The 16,094-nt window shown below is 42.6% G+C and overlaps 1 protein-coding gene across 1 annotated transcript in view; it reads left to right on the top strand.

Moving 5' to 3' along the window:
• CCBE1 (collagen and calcium binding EGF domains 1) overlaps positions 1–16,094 on the top strand; it is a gene marked incomplete at its 5' end in the record, with an annotated part of 94,601 nt that overhangs the window by 56,254 nt on the left and 22,253 nt on the right. The window contains one exon of the mRNA XM_027635270.1: positions 13,303–13,355. Within this exon, the coding sequence (XP_027491071.1) occupies positions 13,303–13,355 (53 nt within the window). The remainder of the gene's footprint in view (positions 1–13,302; positions 13,356–16,094) is intronic.

The raw sequence follows: 16,094 nt of genomic DNA, 5'->3' as shown, positions 1-16,094 counted from the left end.
GCCCTGTCCTGCTGCTGACTGAGGCCACAGCTGTAACTTCCCTGCTACAAAAAGGCCACAGCTGTAACCTCCCTGCTTAGTACTGTCACTCATTTTACTTGGAAATTAGATTTTAAGAGCCCAAGATACATCACATTCCATTAACACGTCTCCCCTAATTAATCTCAGAGGAAGAGGTTACCAGTTGACCAGAGGATGTTGCTGATGTAGCTGTTGTGGCCAAGGCAAGTGAGACTGTCAGGCAGTGCACCTTCAATATTCACTTCCTGTGTACCTTCAGCAGCCTGTTGTCTCTTCCCCTTGCACTGAAGGTGAGAGGTCTTTCTTTCCTTTTCGAGTGATCCATCATGCTTCCCCAGCATGAGATGATGCTCCTTGTACCTGTGAGGATGTCCTGGAGGAAAACGGTGTCCTCTCAGCCATAACTGCTGTGACATGAAGAAGTTGTTTAAATACTCTACACAGAATAAAGCACTAGCAGAAATGAAGTTGCGTGTTGTAGCAGTTGCCTAACTTTCCTGTTAACAACACCGAATTTGTCAGGTTTATGATGCCATTCCACTGAGGGCTGTGCAGTCAGGTTCAGATCACCTCAGGAGGACCATCCTTCAACATATTTCCTGGATATCAACAGGTATTATAACAGCAAGATATTTAGGCCATAATACTTTCAATGTGCTAATGGTAAGGAAGAAACAGAAACAGGGCACTGAATGTTGTCAAGAAACAGCAGCCTGAGCTGCTCAGAAAGGAGGTTTGCCCAGACCACCACCCAACAAAAAAGTGACATTATGAGAGAAATGCCAAAAGCCCATGGCAGGGAGATGGGGAGAGAGGGGTTCTCACAAGCAAACAAATACATGACCAGCAGTGAGCACATCTTAAAACTGACACCCAGCAGGATACTTGCCCTCATTTTGGGTCACGGAAATAAGGCAGACAAAGCAAAATCCAATTGCTATAAGAAAACAAACGTTTGCAAGTTGAAAAGGCCCTGCAGTCACAGACAAAACCATCGAATGCCACGACTGGCCTGCTGCACAGGATAGTTGTTCAGGATGATCTGCGGGGAGAAGAAGCCTGATAAAATGAGGCAAACTGAGGGACCTTAATTGAGAAAACCAGGAATGCAAGGAAAAATTCTGATCCTGTACTGATGAGCCCTTACAAAGTACCTTCTGGACAGGTGTGAAGCAATAATCCTCTGCACATGCCTTCAAGGAGTGATGTTATCTCTAGGCAATAATGCTAACTGTTCTACCCAGCCCCCTGAGTAAACTGGTAAGTAACCCTGATTCTTTTCTCACTCTGGTCTCACAGGTTTTTTTGCTTCTGAGTCCAAACTTTTGAGGCCATTTTGATGCTTCAAACACCAGAGTCACTCCAGTGCTTGCAGCTCTGAATTGCTGCCTGGAACTGGAACTGCTGCACCAGCTCCAGCAGTGATCCCTGGTTGTCATTGATTTTAGGAAGGAGTGTAATAATGTAAATTTGACATATGCCAGCTGGCACTAGTATCAGAAAACACAACCCCATTTCAATTGTGAAGTAGAAATAATACAGGGGTAAGTGCAGAACACTGTAAGCAACAGGCTTTCTCTCAGAAGTCACCATGCTTGAGGTTCCCCCTACACTCATCACAGGCCATCCCCACCAGCTCAGAACCACATCTTCTCCAGCCACCTGAGGATGGTAGAGTGCAGGTTTGGTTTTGTGATCTTTATTCTCAGTTCTCTGGGGCATCCCAAATGTTTTTGCCTTCAGGTCTCTGTCCCTGCAGCAAGAGTTTTCCCCACAGCAAGTCCACTTTGCCTGTGGTTTAAGTCCACCTCTTTGCTCTCAGTGTTTCATAGCTATCCAAAGCAAAGCGCATCTTCGTACTACCTCAGGCAGTCCAGGCATCATGCCTGGTAGCAGACTTCATCTCTGGTTTTGGGGCAGTGGGTTGGAGGAGGGCTGGAGGTGGAGGAGAGCCTTTCTTTCAACTGGAGTGTGGTTGCAAATGTCAAGCACACAGAGTGAAATGGGGTGTGAGTTGTCTCAGTCGCATTTCAACATCTCATACAAGCCGTCTGTTCAACCTCAGTAGGTTATTCAGAGCTAAGACCACATTCCAGCAGCAGGGTGAGAGAGAAGAGCACCAGCCAATGCCAGCCCCATTAAATTAGGCAACAGGAAATAGGACTAGGGCTGTGGTTTGATCTGTTAGGGCATGGCGCGGTCGCTCCTGCAATTAGTACTTGGCTAATGGACAATCGACATCAAGTCTCGGCTCTGACTGGATAGAAAGCTGAGCCCTGTGTAGTTCACGGCATGGTGGGGAAATGGAAGGAAGTTTCTGAAAACAGCTTTGCTCCTTATTTTTAAAACTGGCCTCGTGCCACCCATTTGCTTATAAATTAAAGAGCAGGATGCACTGACGTGGAGAGGGCACTGCCGGTCTCGTGCACTCCATGCTTAAATCACTGTGGCCCATTCATTGGTCAGATGGTGTTCCTGCTGCTGCCATTCTAAACAGAGGAGCTGACTACCACATCAAAAAGCTGCTTCCCAAACTTTCTGTCATCTGCTGACTGTGGAGTGGAGTAACCTCAGCTACTGGGGCAGCTCAGACACAACTGCCACATCCCAGATACCAAGCCTTCCAGTGACACCATATAAATAACCACTTGTTCCAGTAATGCTTCCCTGCTTAGAGAATTGTTTCGAGATTCACTTCATCCACCCTACCGTGCAACAAATAACCTGCAGATGTGTGGGCTCTAAAAATAATCCTTGGCACTGGGGCCGTGGTACAGCATCACTACATAATTCAACAAACTTTTGTACTGTGTTGTCTTAGAAATTAATCTTTTCTGTATGCTGCAAGTGGTTCATGGAGACAAATTCCATCCTAACAAGAACTACCCTGTGTATAGAGAGTATTTTGCTATCATCTCTGTGGACAATAAACATGAGTCTGACTTGTGAGCATGTTATGTTAAGAATTATTTCTTTCCTTGTCCAATTCATTAAGTCTGTATACTTAATAAGCAATTTCAGTATTTATAAGGTCTTCTCTGGGAACAATAAAACAGAGGAGAAAAGGAGAGAAACATCTGGATCAGTGAAACACTCTTGAAATATTATCTTTTTTAGTGTCTTTATAGAGATTTCCAGGGGCTTACGTTAAGAAGTTAATTCCACTGCTGCTATTGATGTTGAAATTATATTAAAAGAACAATTTTGACTTCGTCTTGTTGCTTAGATAGTGATCAGAGCTGGCCAACCCTTTTGTTTGAAAATACTTTAATGAAAAAATAACAATGTTTGTATTTCTTTCAAGATTTAGTACTTCTTTTTTTCAATTTTTCTCCTTTTAAACTTTTATTATGAAAATGAAGAGGAGAGGAGAGAAAACAGTGGGAGAGGACCAAAGCCGTAATTTAACAAATAACTTTTTTTTTTAATTGTTTGTTTTCTCATTTCCAATTACTTTAATATTTTTAGAGAATATCAGTTGGTGTTCCTTTTTGATTTTGTTATGTATAGTTTTGTACACTTACCAAAAAACTGGAGCTGAGATGCTCAGGGGCTGAAGTACATTGTATTCAACTGGAGCCAAAGGGGTCTGTGCTTGCTCACTCTGGAGAAGAGGGAGCTGAGGAGCAAATTTAATTGGTGCCTCCCACTACCTAATGGGCAGTTACAGAGAAGATGTGGGGGTTACAGAGAAGACAAAGCCAGACCTTCACGGGAAGTGCACTGTGAAATGACATGAGACAAGAGCCAGGGGTTGCTGCGCAGACATTTTAAGTAGGTATAAAGGGGGAAATGAACAGTGAAATGATTAAGCACTTGGAAGAGGGTCCCAGAGAAGTGAGGCAATCTCCATCCCTGAAGACATTCAACATTCCTCTGGGCAAATCTCTGAGCAGTTAGCACTGCTGTCAGGTGCACTTGGATCACAGGCTTTCCAAAAGTCCCATGCAACCCAAATTATGCTTCAAGTCTGTTTTTTCTAAAAATAAAGGGTTATTTTCCTCGGATTTGTTTCTGCTGCTTGGCTGAAACCTTGCCCTGAAAAATTCGTTCAGCTATGCTGAAACAGGGTCATGCCCTGGTGACTCTAAGCCAGTTCTGGAAGGATAAAAATCCTTAGCCATAAGTAGCTGTTAAGCATCCTTATGTGATTCATAATGTATAAAATTAGATTGTTATGCTTATTGCACAAAGTGTGCTCTGAAGACAGGAGTCATCACATACCCCTTGTCTGTAGATGGTATAGAGCGTGAACATCGTGATTGTCACGTTGTCCCAGTAATCAGGGACAATTGACACAAACCTCCATGCCCTGTGTGCCTCTTGTCCTTTCACCATGAGTTTTCCACAGAGAGGCAGATTATCCAAATGCAGACATCTACCTCATGCTGTCAGTTTCCAGCTCAGTGCTGGAAATTGAGATGTCACCTGGACATCATGTGCACCTAGTGTAGAGAGTGAGGTGCTCAAAGACGTATCTTTCTTCAAGTATTTTTCCATGCTATATGACTTCCTTAAAAGCTGATGGCTTTGTGTTTGGTTCTCCCAAGATCTAGACTATTAAAATTGAAAGCGTTAACCTGACTAGACTCGTTTATTTGCTTTTTTCCTGGAGTGGAATTCAAAAGCCATCACAAATTAAAATATCTGTTAAATTTCTGGATTAAATAGCTATGTCTGTGTCTGGCAGGTAGATGGATGCTTTAAGATAGAGATGAATATCGTGCCCATGAGGGAAGTACAGGAGCAGTGGTACATGTCAAATCCCAAATCCATCAAAACCAGGAAGAGTTTTGCAACAAATGACAAAAAATCATCCAGACTTGCTTAAGTATATGCCAGAAGTGATTTTCTGGAATGACTCTTCCAAGAAGTCCAATTGTAGCACATCCTCAGAGCCGAGCATGTCCTCACCCACCATCTTAAGTCTTGGTCAGAGCCTGTTCCCAGCCTAACACGTGTTCCTGTGGTAAAGCTGACAGGGATTGCAGTAGAACCAGGATCAGGCCCTTTAATGTCAGCTCACCAGTAAGTAAACAAAGATGGAGTGAATAGCTTCCCTGAAGGTTAATTGGGATTTATGTCCTATTTGGAAATCTAGCTTTAGAGATCTGACTGCCTGGCATAGTTTCTGTGATGTGTTTTTCCGTGCATGCTTGTGGAAAAGGCGCTTGCCTTTTGTTGTTTATCGAAAGGAGTTTGTTAGACATTGCTTATGCAGCATCTTTGTGATCTTGTTGATGAAAGATACTCTATAAACAGGACTTGATTGGACTGGATTCAGTAAGTCTGAGAACTTGCCAGCAATTTATTGCTATTTGACTCCAGTGACCGAGGACCAGCACAGCAGCCAGCCCGTGAACGCAGCTCCTCACAGCCCCGCTCTGGCTCTGCCTTCCCTCCTGAAATGGAATTTATTACTCTCTATCTCACATGGATATTTAGTAGGAAATTGGAGCTACAAAATGAAGAGTCATGGAAGTTTAAAAAAAATCCAAGAGACAGGACAGATGTGCTGTGATTAGTCCTGTACTCTGGCTCACCTTGGGTTTGATATATAATTGAATGTGTGCCATCAGCAAAACATACTACTTACAGACTTAGAAGGAAATTTGGCTTGCAGTCCTCTAATTGGAAGTCAGAGGTGGTGGAAAAAAAGACTTTTGCTCACTTTTTGTACTTTAAATCTCAAAGCAGTGAGTTATTTTAAAACACAAGCTCAGTCTTGGATCATTTAAATTGAGATTTAGAAGACAACTTTTTCTTAGAAATGACAATATATTTATGAGGATGCATTGTATTTTGCCAGCTCATTAGACTTTATATTAAATACAAATTGTGCTATCTTTGTATAAAATTCATTTTTTTTCTTCCCCTCAAATTTCAGACCTGTCAAACATTGATTTGATTCTGTGTAATCCATACCAACTTCACCTGTGAAACTAAACAAAATCACTTTCTTGGTACAATGCCAGAAAATAAAAGAAATTTATAAGAAAAGATAGCAAGACAAGGCTGACAGTATGTATATAAAGCTGAGTCTAAGCAGATGAAAACAGTCAAAAGCCTTTTATTTAATCATTCTGGTATTTTTGACATGTTGTCTAGTGATAAACCACATGAGCATTCCCTTGTGTTAAGAAAAAAAGCAAAAAAAAACCCCCCCAAAAAAACAAAAAAACCAAACCAAAACAAAAAACCCTAAACAAACAAAACAGGAAAAACACACAACAAAACAACAAAAAAAAAAGCCAATGAAATAAAATTCCAAGAAAGATGGGAAGAAAGTACAGTCCAGCACTGAAGGAATCACATATGTGATTTTGAGGATGACGTTCACATGCTTCTAAAATATCCAGCAAACAGTTTTTCCAGTAGCAACAGGGGTCATTACCTTTTTGAAGTTGTCTAATGTTTTCCTTCTGAGAGTTTCCTTCTTTGTTTAGAGGATATCCACTGGCAGATCTTTATTTAGTCATTTTTGGACTTTGGTATGCTAACTGAGATGCAAACACTGATGGTTACCAGTGCAGCCAGTTGGTCTGTGCTACAGAAAAAAGATGCTGATTATTCTGTGGTTAGTCAGTGTGTTTGCAGCCCCAAGCCTCTGGGTGGACCAGGGACTGACAAGGGCCAGTGTTGGCACTGGTCCTGCCACACAGTGTCATGGCTTCCCTGAAGACGTGAAGCACTAGTCCATGTGGTTCATGTGGAAATCCGAATATGACCCTTTAATTTCACTTCACATTGGAAAGGAGGATGACAGGAAATGTTTCTAGAAGTCTTTACTCTGCCAAAAAGGGAGACAGTAAGCTGAGGTTTAGTTGCCACTTCTTTCTGCAGTTAGCAGAGGCTATGAGAAAATTTTCTGGTGTGGCTGCAAGGTTTTCACACCAACCCTTCCGTCTGCTTCCCAAAGCTCTAAAGTAGTCAAAAGCAATGGTCTCCTGGGACTGCTGACCTGCTGACACAGGGGGATATGTTGGGGGAGCGGTCTTCCTGCCCAGATGGTTGAAAACCTCTTCTGAACACCACGCTGCATCTAATTTACTTAAACAAAACCGTAAACCCCATCATGGAGACATGTCCTGCACTGTGTCTGAGGAGAACAGAGGCCTGGCATTCTACAAAAAAGAACAGACTTTTTTTTGGTCACGAAATTTGCCAGACCTGTGAAGTTTTGCTCCTTGTGCATCTTTCAGTTTCATGCAGGTCAGTACCTCCAAGCCCCACTGATACACACCCACAGGGTGGAGGGTTTCTTCCACCTCTCAAAGTATTTTTATTCTCTTTTACAGAATAATGAGCTTCAAGCATTCACAAATACTGCACTCTGCAGAGGCTACAAACCATCATATTGGTTTGGAAGTTCTCTTGTGAGAAGAAGGAACCTCAGTTTATGCTCCAGCACCATAAAACTCCCTTTTGACCGTAAAAAGATGACATGAAACAGCACTTTGAGGACAGGAGGAGTCAGTTAGCAGTGAGGAGCAGCCAAGAAGCGTGTCTGAAAGCTTTCAAGAGCATCAGTCAGGGTCTCCCAGGGTGAGCACTGGCACAGTTCCCTGGAGTCAAGAGAGGTATGTGGCTTTTGCCAGGAGAGGATCTGGTCTCTGGCTTGCGTTCAAGGAAGAGGAGCCCAGGAACTGTGAATCTTATCAAAACCTTCCCATTAGCAATGACTGGAATGTGATTTCATTTCTGGTATCTATCTTAATAGTTGGAGTTGAGCAAAAGAGCAGATAGCAGGGCTTTTCTTTTTTTTTCCCTAAGAAAAAGAAAACCATTATATGTGGGTAAAACTACTTGACTTAAGTAGCTAACAAAAACCAAACCCTCGATTCAGGCAACGCGTTAATCACCCAAAAATTTTACTTCCACAGAAATCAGCCAATAAGTTGTAGTAATTTGCTCTCAGAAGTCTGGGTTCCACATTTGAGTTGTCTTCATGGTTTTTCAGGCAAATCCTGCTCTATTCGGTCGGTTGAGAGAAATAAAATAGCGCTCAGATACACACAGCAGTTGTAGGTGCTGCAGCATAAGAAGATGTCACTGTACTTGGGTTGCTTGCTCTCAGCTGGGACAGTGATGGAAGGGCTCAGGCTGGCCTTGGACCTTGTGTTGCACCCAATGTGAACATAAATCGTTTCTTTACAAAACTGTGAAAAAGGACTAAGTCTGGAAATCATGGCAAAGTGTACATTGAGCAAGTGTCTGCAGGGAGGCCATCCCCTCTTACTCAAGAGTGTCCCATGGAAAGGCAAACAAAAATAAAGTGCATTGCTTCAGTTTTACACCATGATGACACAAATCTTCTCTCCATGTGAATTACAGTGAAATTGTGCACAGCTACCAAGCTGCTTCCTTAAAGTGCTGGCACTGCAGATAGGCTTTGTCTGTGAGTGCTTTGGCAGACAAACCTGCACCTCAATTGAATTTTATATAGGATATGATAAAAATAAGACTTTGATTTTTTTTTGTTAGGTTTCTTTTTTAATGTACCTTATTGGCTTGCATTTATAGCTGTCAAATTATTTTTTGTAAGTTAATTGCTGTATTTTATATTTGCATTTTTGCTACACTATGTACTTTTTAAAGCCGGTATGATCAAAAAAAGAAACACTGGGCAGGCATGATAAGGAGGAGCTCTAACAAAGACCCCTTTGTGCAATTAAAAACACCATGCCATGGCCTTTGCTGACTCAGGTCTTCAAAACACAGCACAAGTTCTTCTGAGTTCATGTTATGACATAGGCTGAAGAACTGTGGTATAAAAAAAAAATGTTCTCAATAGGAAATTGCTTTTTTGTTAGAGATATTTTCTTGAGTATATTATCATTACTTTCTACCAGCACCGACCTGGGAAAACAGTGTTGACGTATTTAAACTTACACAAAATCTTAAGGATCTTTTATGCCCTCTAAACTGTGACTGATCTGACATTCATTGGCCAGAAAAAGCATTTCAGAGAGGAGGGATTTGACTTGCCTGACCACCTGTGGATTTGCTGCACCAGTGAAGCGACCTCAGGCCTCAGCTGAGCTCTAGAGATTGTCCTTGTGTGCGCCCCTAGCCCCAGTGAATGGGAGGTAAAGTGCCTCTGCTTGAACTACCTCTGTCTGGGAGGAGCCAGACTGGAGGCTGATTGTCTTTCAGCATTGTAGGGATAAAATAAGAGCAATATTTTATCCTAAGAACTCACTCTCTGACTCAGCATAGAGGTTTCTGAGTCTGCTTTGCTCTCAGGAGGCAAATATTTCCTAGAGCAAACTCTTCTCTTTCTACTTTTGACATCTTTACCAAGAGTTTTGTTACCATATTAAGTTTTGTCTGAAACTGGTTTAAAACTTTTCTCTTTCCTCTTCCCTTTGCATTTCCCCTTTGCCTTCCCCTTTTCAATCACTGAAAGATGAAAAGATCACATATCTTTTTCAAAGTAACTCATGACAGAGTTTTAGAGCTGCCTCTTTGCTGGTGTTATCCAAAACCTTAATAATGCACCAAGCATCTGATGTTACAGCCCAAGTCACTGCCATGTTAGTGCAGACAGATGCAGGTTAATTATCACTTTAAAATGTTTATCCTCTTATTGTCTGCATTTCAGAAGCATTTCAGCAGCAGTAGGAACCTGAGTGACTCCCTTCCCTCTCACCCAGAGTATTCCCTGGTCAGTCTCTCCAGGACAGCTGCAGTGTCCAGTGCAGAGCAGGAGGTAGGCCAGGGGTGATGGCAGCTCTGCACCAGGTGGAAACAATTATGGGAAAAAAACATGGTCTGCGCTGGATGAGTTACTGCTGATAGCTGCCTGATAAGCTAACTTAATAAAGTGGTGGCTTAATTAAGTTGCATTCCTTGCATCTTGCCTTTCGTTCTGCCTGTCTGAGGCGATGCTGTCGAGCAGCTACCGCTTTGCAGGATGGGGCAGGGGTGTTGTGCTGGTGCACTCTGTGTGTTGGGCACTCTGGGGGACCAGTGGGTGATGGACATGGGGGACCTTCTGTAAAGCTCAGCTCCCCTCTCAGTTTGCAAGGTGATGGGCCACAAAGCCTGCAACAAAGGCAGATCTGCAGCTTATCTAGTCACACATGTGTTTGTTGGTATCAAACGTTTGACCCTAAATCCCATCTTCTGGCATTCAGTGAACCAGGAGCATCTCAACCTCCAGAGCAGAGGGGAGTAGCTGAACATCTCCCTGTGTTTCCTGCAGCTTTTTTGTCAGAAAAAAAAACCAAGGGGGACTTTGCTATGAGAGAGTCCCTATTGCTATGGATTTTCATACAGGTAACACAAAAGCTAGATATTGCAGGGGTCAAAATTGTGGTGCCCAAAGCCCCTGTGAATTTGGGCTTGTGCATATTCCTGAGTGAAGATTGCATAAGAATCAGGAGTTGCTATATTTTTAATTGCCAAAGTACCTCATTAAAAGCTGTAACAGATAAGTCTGCCGAAGTTTCTTTTTTTGTAAGCCAAATTTGAGGTTAATGAATCAACTTAATTTCCTCACAGGTCCAGATTTTATTGGGGGAGCTTCTTACACAGCCCTGTGTTTGTGTTTCGTGTGTGCTCACATGTACAGCTGCATAGCAACCACCTTGCTGAAAGTTATTCAGTAGCTAAAATTATCAGGAACCCCCTCTTACCTCTCATTATGTACAACAAGATTGCTGCTGTGCAACGTTGATTAGACATGTCAACCTGGACCAAGATGCCTGAAAATGAGTGTTGCTATTAAAATGCCTTTGCTAATGCTCATATGTCCATCATTTTGATAGATTTCTCTTTAAGAATTTAGAAAGCTAAAGCATGCAGGGATCCCAGGGTTGCAATGTAATGTTCAGAGAAATAGGTATTGTTGTATTGTATTTCCTGTGCATTAACCCTAAAGTAGCTGTTTCCCTGGCAAAACTGTGCTGATGGCTCAAGCTTGCTGTTGAGTACTAATGCAGATATCTGTAATCTTCAGCTGGGAACAAATTAACATGGGAAATTGGTTTCTGGAATGTGGTCCTGAAAGCAGGGCATCTCTCCTCTAAACCACTCCCTTCAGTGAGATTTAAAATTTCCATGGTGCAGAAAAATCTTTAAGTTTGTAGAGGAAGATATTTTCAACTTTCCTTACCAGTAAACTGGGAAAAGTCAACAAAAAATTAAGAGGGAGACCAAAAACAAGGAAATGGTTTCTTAAAAACATCTTATTCCCCTGTGGAACTCATTGCTGCAAGAGACCATTGAAGAGAGGAATTTCAGCAAGGACTTGGATATCTGCCAGTTGAGCATGATTTTCTGGTTGCTTTAAGTGGATCAATCCTGGACAAGGCTATGGAAGGCTGTTTGTGCTTTGGGGCAGTATCAGGGTACCAGAGTGGTGTCTAGTGGCTGCAACTTGTCATGTGGTCAGTTCTCAATATGTGGCCGTTTGATTGAGGTGTGATCGAGGCAAGTGGTTTGGCTTTCAGGAGGATAAAGCCTCAGTTTAGCCAATAGAAAGCCGACAAGCCCAGCCAAAAGCCACTGCTGTCCAAGTTGAGAGGAGAGACGCAGCTCCTGCGAGGTTCCCAGCAGATGAGCCCTCGCTGAGGAGCAGGCTGCATGGCTGCAGTTGCCATGTGCTGCCACAAGCCACTCCCAGGGTGGGAGTCCTAAGGGTTCTAAGCCTGAAAATCTTCCGTGGAGAAGGGTAGACATGATGGAAGCTGCTGCTCCCTATTTCTGGTTACTTCTGGTTGGCACAACCTCACAGGTCAGCATCTCATGCCAGGGATGTTCTCCTTTCTAATCTTCCAGCCCTCTCAAGTCGGACTGTATCTTCCTCTGAAGAGCAGCTACAGGCAAATTTTTATCAGCTTCTCTTCTTCTGCAGACAGGAGGAGATGGATGTGCACTTGGAAAGCCATCAGCATGGCTTGCAGCATATGAACAGCCTCCCCAATGCACCTTTGAACTCATTCCTTCTGCGTTTGTTTGTCTTGCAGATAAAACTTCACAGCAGTGTTTGGAGAGAAGTCTAATGAGGGACCACTGTTTGCATAACAAAGCAAGGCTTCCTCTTCAGATGTTCAACCTTCATTAAGCATAATTTATATTCCAGCTAATCTTGGAAGAGGGTAAAATATGGAGCTAAAGTTTGTTTTTACATAGTTTGGAGTAATGCATTGTTTGCTTTAGGAGGTCAGTTGCAACTGATAGTTGATTTAAATTCAGCATAATGATGATTTGTGATGGCTGCGTGTTTTCTAGGGGAGTGTTGTGACATTGACTGACATGGCTTTAGCACTCTTCTGCATCTGTTATTGAATTAAAGGAAAAGACCAAATGGATGGTTTCCCAGTTTTGCAGATATTTCAACATGTCCACAAGGCATGAAAAACTGTGAATTTGTAAAATACAGGGTTTTTTCCCCCTCGGACTCATGTGTACTTGATATAGCACACTGAGCAGCAGTTTTCTTTTGCAGCAGTCATGCTGGTCACCAACATGGGACCCTTTGAAGGTCACTAAGCTCCTGCAGCAAGAAACTCTCAGGGTGATAAGGGATAGACCAGTTTATAGAGTCTCCAGTGCACTGCTGTGAGTCCTGGTGACTTAATGTGTTTTCCTGACTAGAAAGTAAACCAGCAGGTATAGCTGGACGCTAAATGTGATTACAGGCCAGTGTGTCAGAAACAATAATTTCTCAGCCCTCAGATTTTTTCATATTATATGCACATAAAAAGTATCTGATCCTACTGATGCTTCACTTCAGTTTTGTCCCCCAGCCAATATAAGATACCAGTTGAAATACGACATGTATTTCACTTACCACTTCCAGGTTTGTTGAAAGATGAGAAATTACTGATAACATTTATTCTCTGTGTACTCCTCGCCGAGACTTACCCCTTTCTGCAAGTTTACATTGTGATGATGGATGTTTGAAAACACTCTTCACTGTACTGTGAAAATGATGACCTGTGTTGTGTATATGGACAGCACAGAAATGTGCTGCATCCTGTCAACACAAGAGAGCAGGGTTTTTGGAAACCACTTGGGATGTTGGGGAGGTTGGTGTTGGAGTACCCAGCTGCTGAGATGGCTGGACATGGTGCCATTTAAGTGCCTCATGGACCGAGTGATGCATTTCCATGCTGCATTCTTTAAAGCTGACATACCTCCAACTATAGTGCTCAGGATCCTCATCTTGTTTGGTTCATCAGATCCATCATCTACCTATTACCTTTTTAAAGGCAGCAACAGCCTTTAGAGAATACATTTATTTATTCATTCATTTATTTTATTGTTTTTCAGGAAAAAATGCTGTAAGGGTTATAAGTTTGTTCTTGGACAGTGCATCCCTGAAGGTATGTGATTTCACTGTTCTTACCCATTATGTCCCCATGCATTATGTCCCCCTGTTTTCCACATTGCCAGTTTGGAAGAGCAACCTGACATAACTGTGGGCTCAGCTGTATCTCATGTGTCGGTGTAGGGGGGGAACTGTTTCCAAGAAATTGTTGGAAAAATAAAAAGATCATCAACTTCCAAAAGTTTTCCTTAGCATGCCAAGCCTTTATCCTTCCCTAAGTACACGTGGCTGTGCAGATCTTGTACCACGACCTGCTGCAAACAGAGAGACATGTTCTGCCCTTGGCTGGGTAGGCAGGAATGCTCTGTGCACCCAGAAGCACATGTTTCCTGGAAATGGTTTTCCCCATTTATCCCTTGGATCTGGTACAGCTGATTTGGCTTGTTGGTGCACAGGGAGGGGGTGACTCAGTGAGTTAGTCCTGCCTTTAGTTACCTATTTCCCAAAGACATCAGAGAGCGGAGAGCATCAACAAATAGTGTCTCTCTTCTACCATCTCTCTTGGTCATGGGCATGGCTTCCTTGTCACCAGGGGCTGAGAAAGATGTAGATTTAATCAGGGTGATTCATGCAGTAGTAAAAAGGGAACTGACTTGGGTGAAATTGGCTATGGAGTTGTAGAAGTAGAGGAACTGCCAGACAGGAGCAAATGTCCAGAAACGACAAGCCAATAAACCTTTTCTGCTCCAAAAAGCAGGTTAAAAAGTTAGTTTAAGGCAATACAACCTTTTATTTGATGACATATGAAAAGCCTTGAGTTGGCCTGAGAATTTTCCCAGTTTGGGATGGCAATGTTTTGGGGAAAAAAGAAAAAGTGACAAATGAACATGGAGAGAGTTGTCTGTTTTTTGAGTTACAGTCTCCAGCCAACAGGGATTATAATCCAAACTCTAATCCTGCTGTTTTGGTGTTTTGGGTTTTTTTCCATTGAGTTTTTTGGGGGGAAGTGGTTTTGGGGGGTTTAGTTGGTTTGTTGGTTGGTTTGTTTGTTTTTTGTAAATTTGTGTCTTCTTTGCTGCTGGGTGGAAACAGTAAAGCACTCATTGCAAAAAAACCCCCCAAAGCCAGCAAACAAACAAACAAACAAATCACCCCCAAACAAAACCAAAAACTAAACCAAGCAGGCAAACAAACAAAAAAAAAAACCAAAAAAAAAAGGGAACACCCCCCCCCCCCCCCCCCCCCCCCCCCCCCAGTCTTCTCAAAACAAGAATTTTGTATTTGCTGCTTCCCTACAAAGAAACAGCTCATGGGGTCAGCCTGAGCCCTGAAAAACTGGGTATAGCGTGTGTGAAATCAATGCTTACACCAAGTTCCTTGTCCTATGGTTTTGCAGTGAGTTTTGTCTCACTGTGTGTGGCAAGAAGTGACAGCTCCAGTGCGAAACTGACACTTGGAGAAGGTGGTTGTGTGTGTTGGAGGCAGAAGTCTGAAATCCTTTCAAGAGTGGAGAAAAGCCAAGACTCTACAGTCTGGCCTCCCATTTTCCTATGGATTTAGCAATTTTATAGATTGGTTTTTCACTAAATATAATGGATACAGCAGGATAAGTAATAGGAGCAAAAATAAAATGAGAGCCATGGCAATATATTATTTTGGCTTCTGATTTTCATCTCTTGAAATTTTAGGTGATTATGAAAGCAGCTTTTATTATGTACCCACTGACTTCACTTAATCCTGTTATTAACTGCATCTTGGTAACCTGAGAGTTTCTGCCACTAATTCAATTTCTCTGCTGGCTGTGGCTTCTCTCCCTTTGTTTCTTCACTGCCCCTTTTTCAGCTCCATCTGTATTTTGCCTTGAACTTTGGAGGCTGCAGCAGTTGCTGTAACATCCGAGACAATCTCAGGCCATTGGAATAGAGATGAGAAAGATGATTCACTGAAGTATTCGTTTCACTTACTCTGTTACAAGACATCACTTGGCTCTTCACACATTGTTTTGGCATAATCTTGACAGAGTAGCTGTATGAAATTCATATCTCGACACAGGCACATAAATGCATTACAGATGTGAGTTTATTAGAGCACATCTTCACCTTTTAATCCAGTACTGGCACATCTTAACTGTGAGAAGTATTTCCATCCCTGTCTTCTCCATGATTTAGCTGTGGCTGCAGGGAGGAGGGTCAGCAGAGGGAGAGACCCTCCCTTGTCCATCCGTTTACAGCTGCTGTGGAAAAACACCAATCTCCTTCTAGGACAGCTGTTATTTAAACAGACTGTTTCTCAAAGTGTTGTGCCTTTGTCCATGTGCATTATTGGTTTCTGTCCTATTATTTCTTATCTGCCCTTGAACAGAAATCAGTGTAGTCCAGTATAAGTTCACGCCTCCATGTTCTGCATTTCCTTTTTTTGTACTCACCTTCTTGTTCTGGCTTTCGGCTGCAGGAGCAGGAAGCAATGATCCTCAGGAAAAACATCCAGTGGAGTTTCCTCGGTGTGTCTAATTCTCTTTTTAACATCTCTTCCTCCTCCATACGACCAGAAAAGGTCAAAATACACTTTTTCTCCTGTATGATCTCCTTCTTCTTTGCTTTGGAGACTCACAGCTCCAACCAAATGCTGTCTCAGGTGCTGTCTCATGGTGTGATAGAGTGAAGAAGGGACAAATGTAGTACGAAACAGCTTATTTTGGAGAGCATCCTCCCTACCACTGCTTTACCTGAGTTTCTTGGCTGTGGGGGAGTACAGAGCAAAATACTCTATTACAGGTGAGCTGCAATCAGATCTG

The sequence above is a fragment of the Corapipo altera genome, unplaced genomic scaffold (genome assembly GCF_003945725.1).
Source record: "Corapipo altera isolate COAL_440 unplaced genomic scaffold, ASM394572v1 61411, whole genome shotgun sequence".
NCBI classification, from domain to species: domain Eukaryota; kingdom Metazoa; phylum Chordata; class Aves; order Passeriformes; family Pipridae; genus Corapipo; species Corapipo altera.
This window is presented reverse-complemented; position numbering and strand designations above follow the sequence as displayed.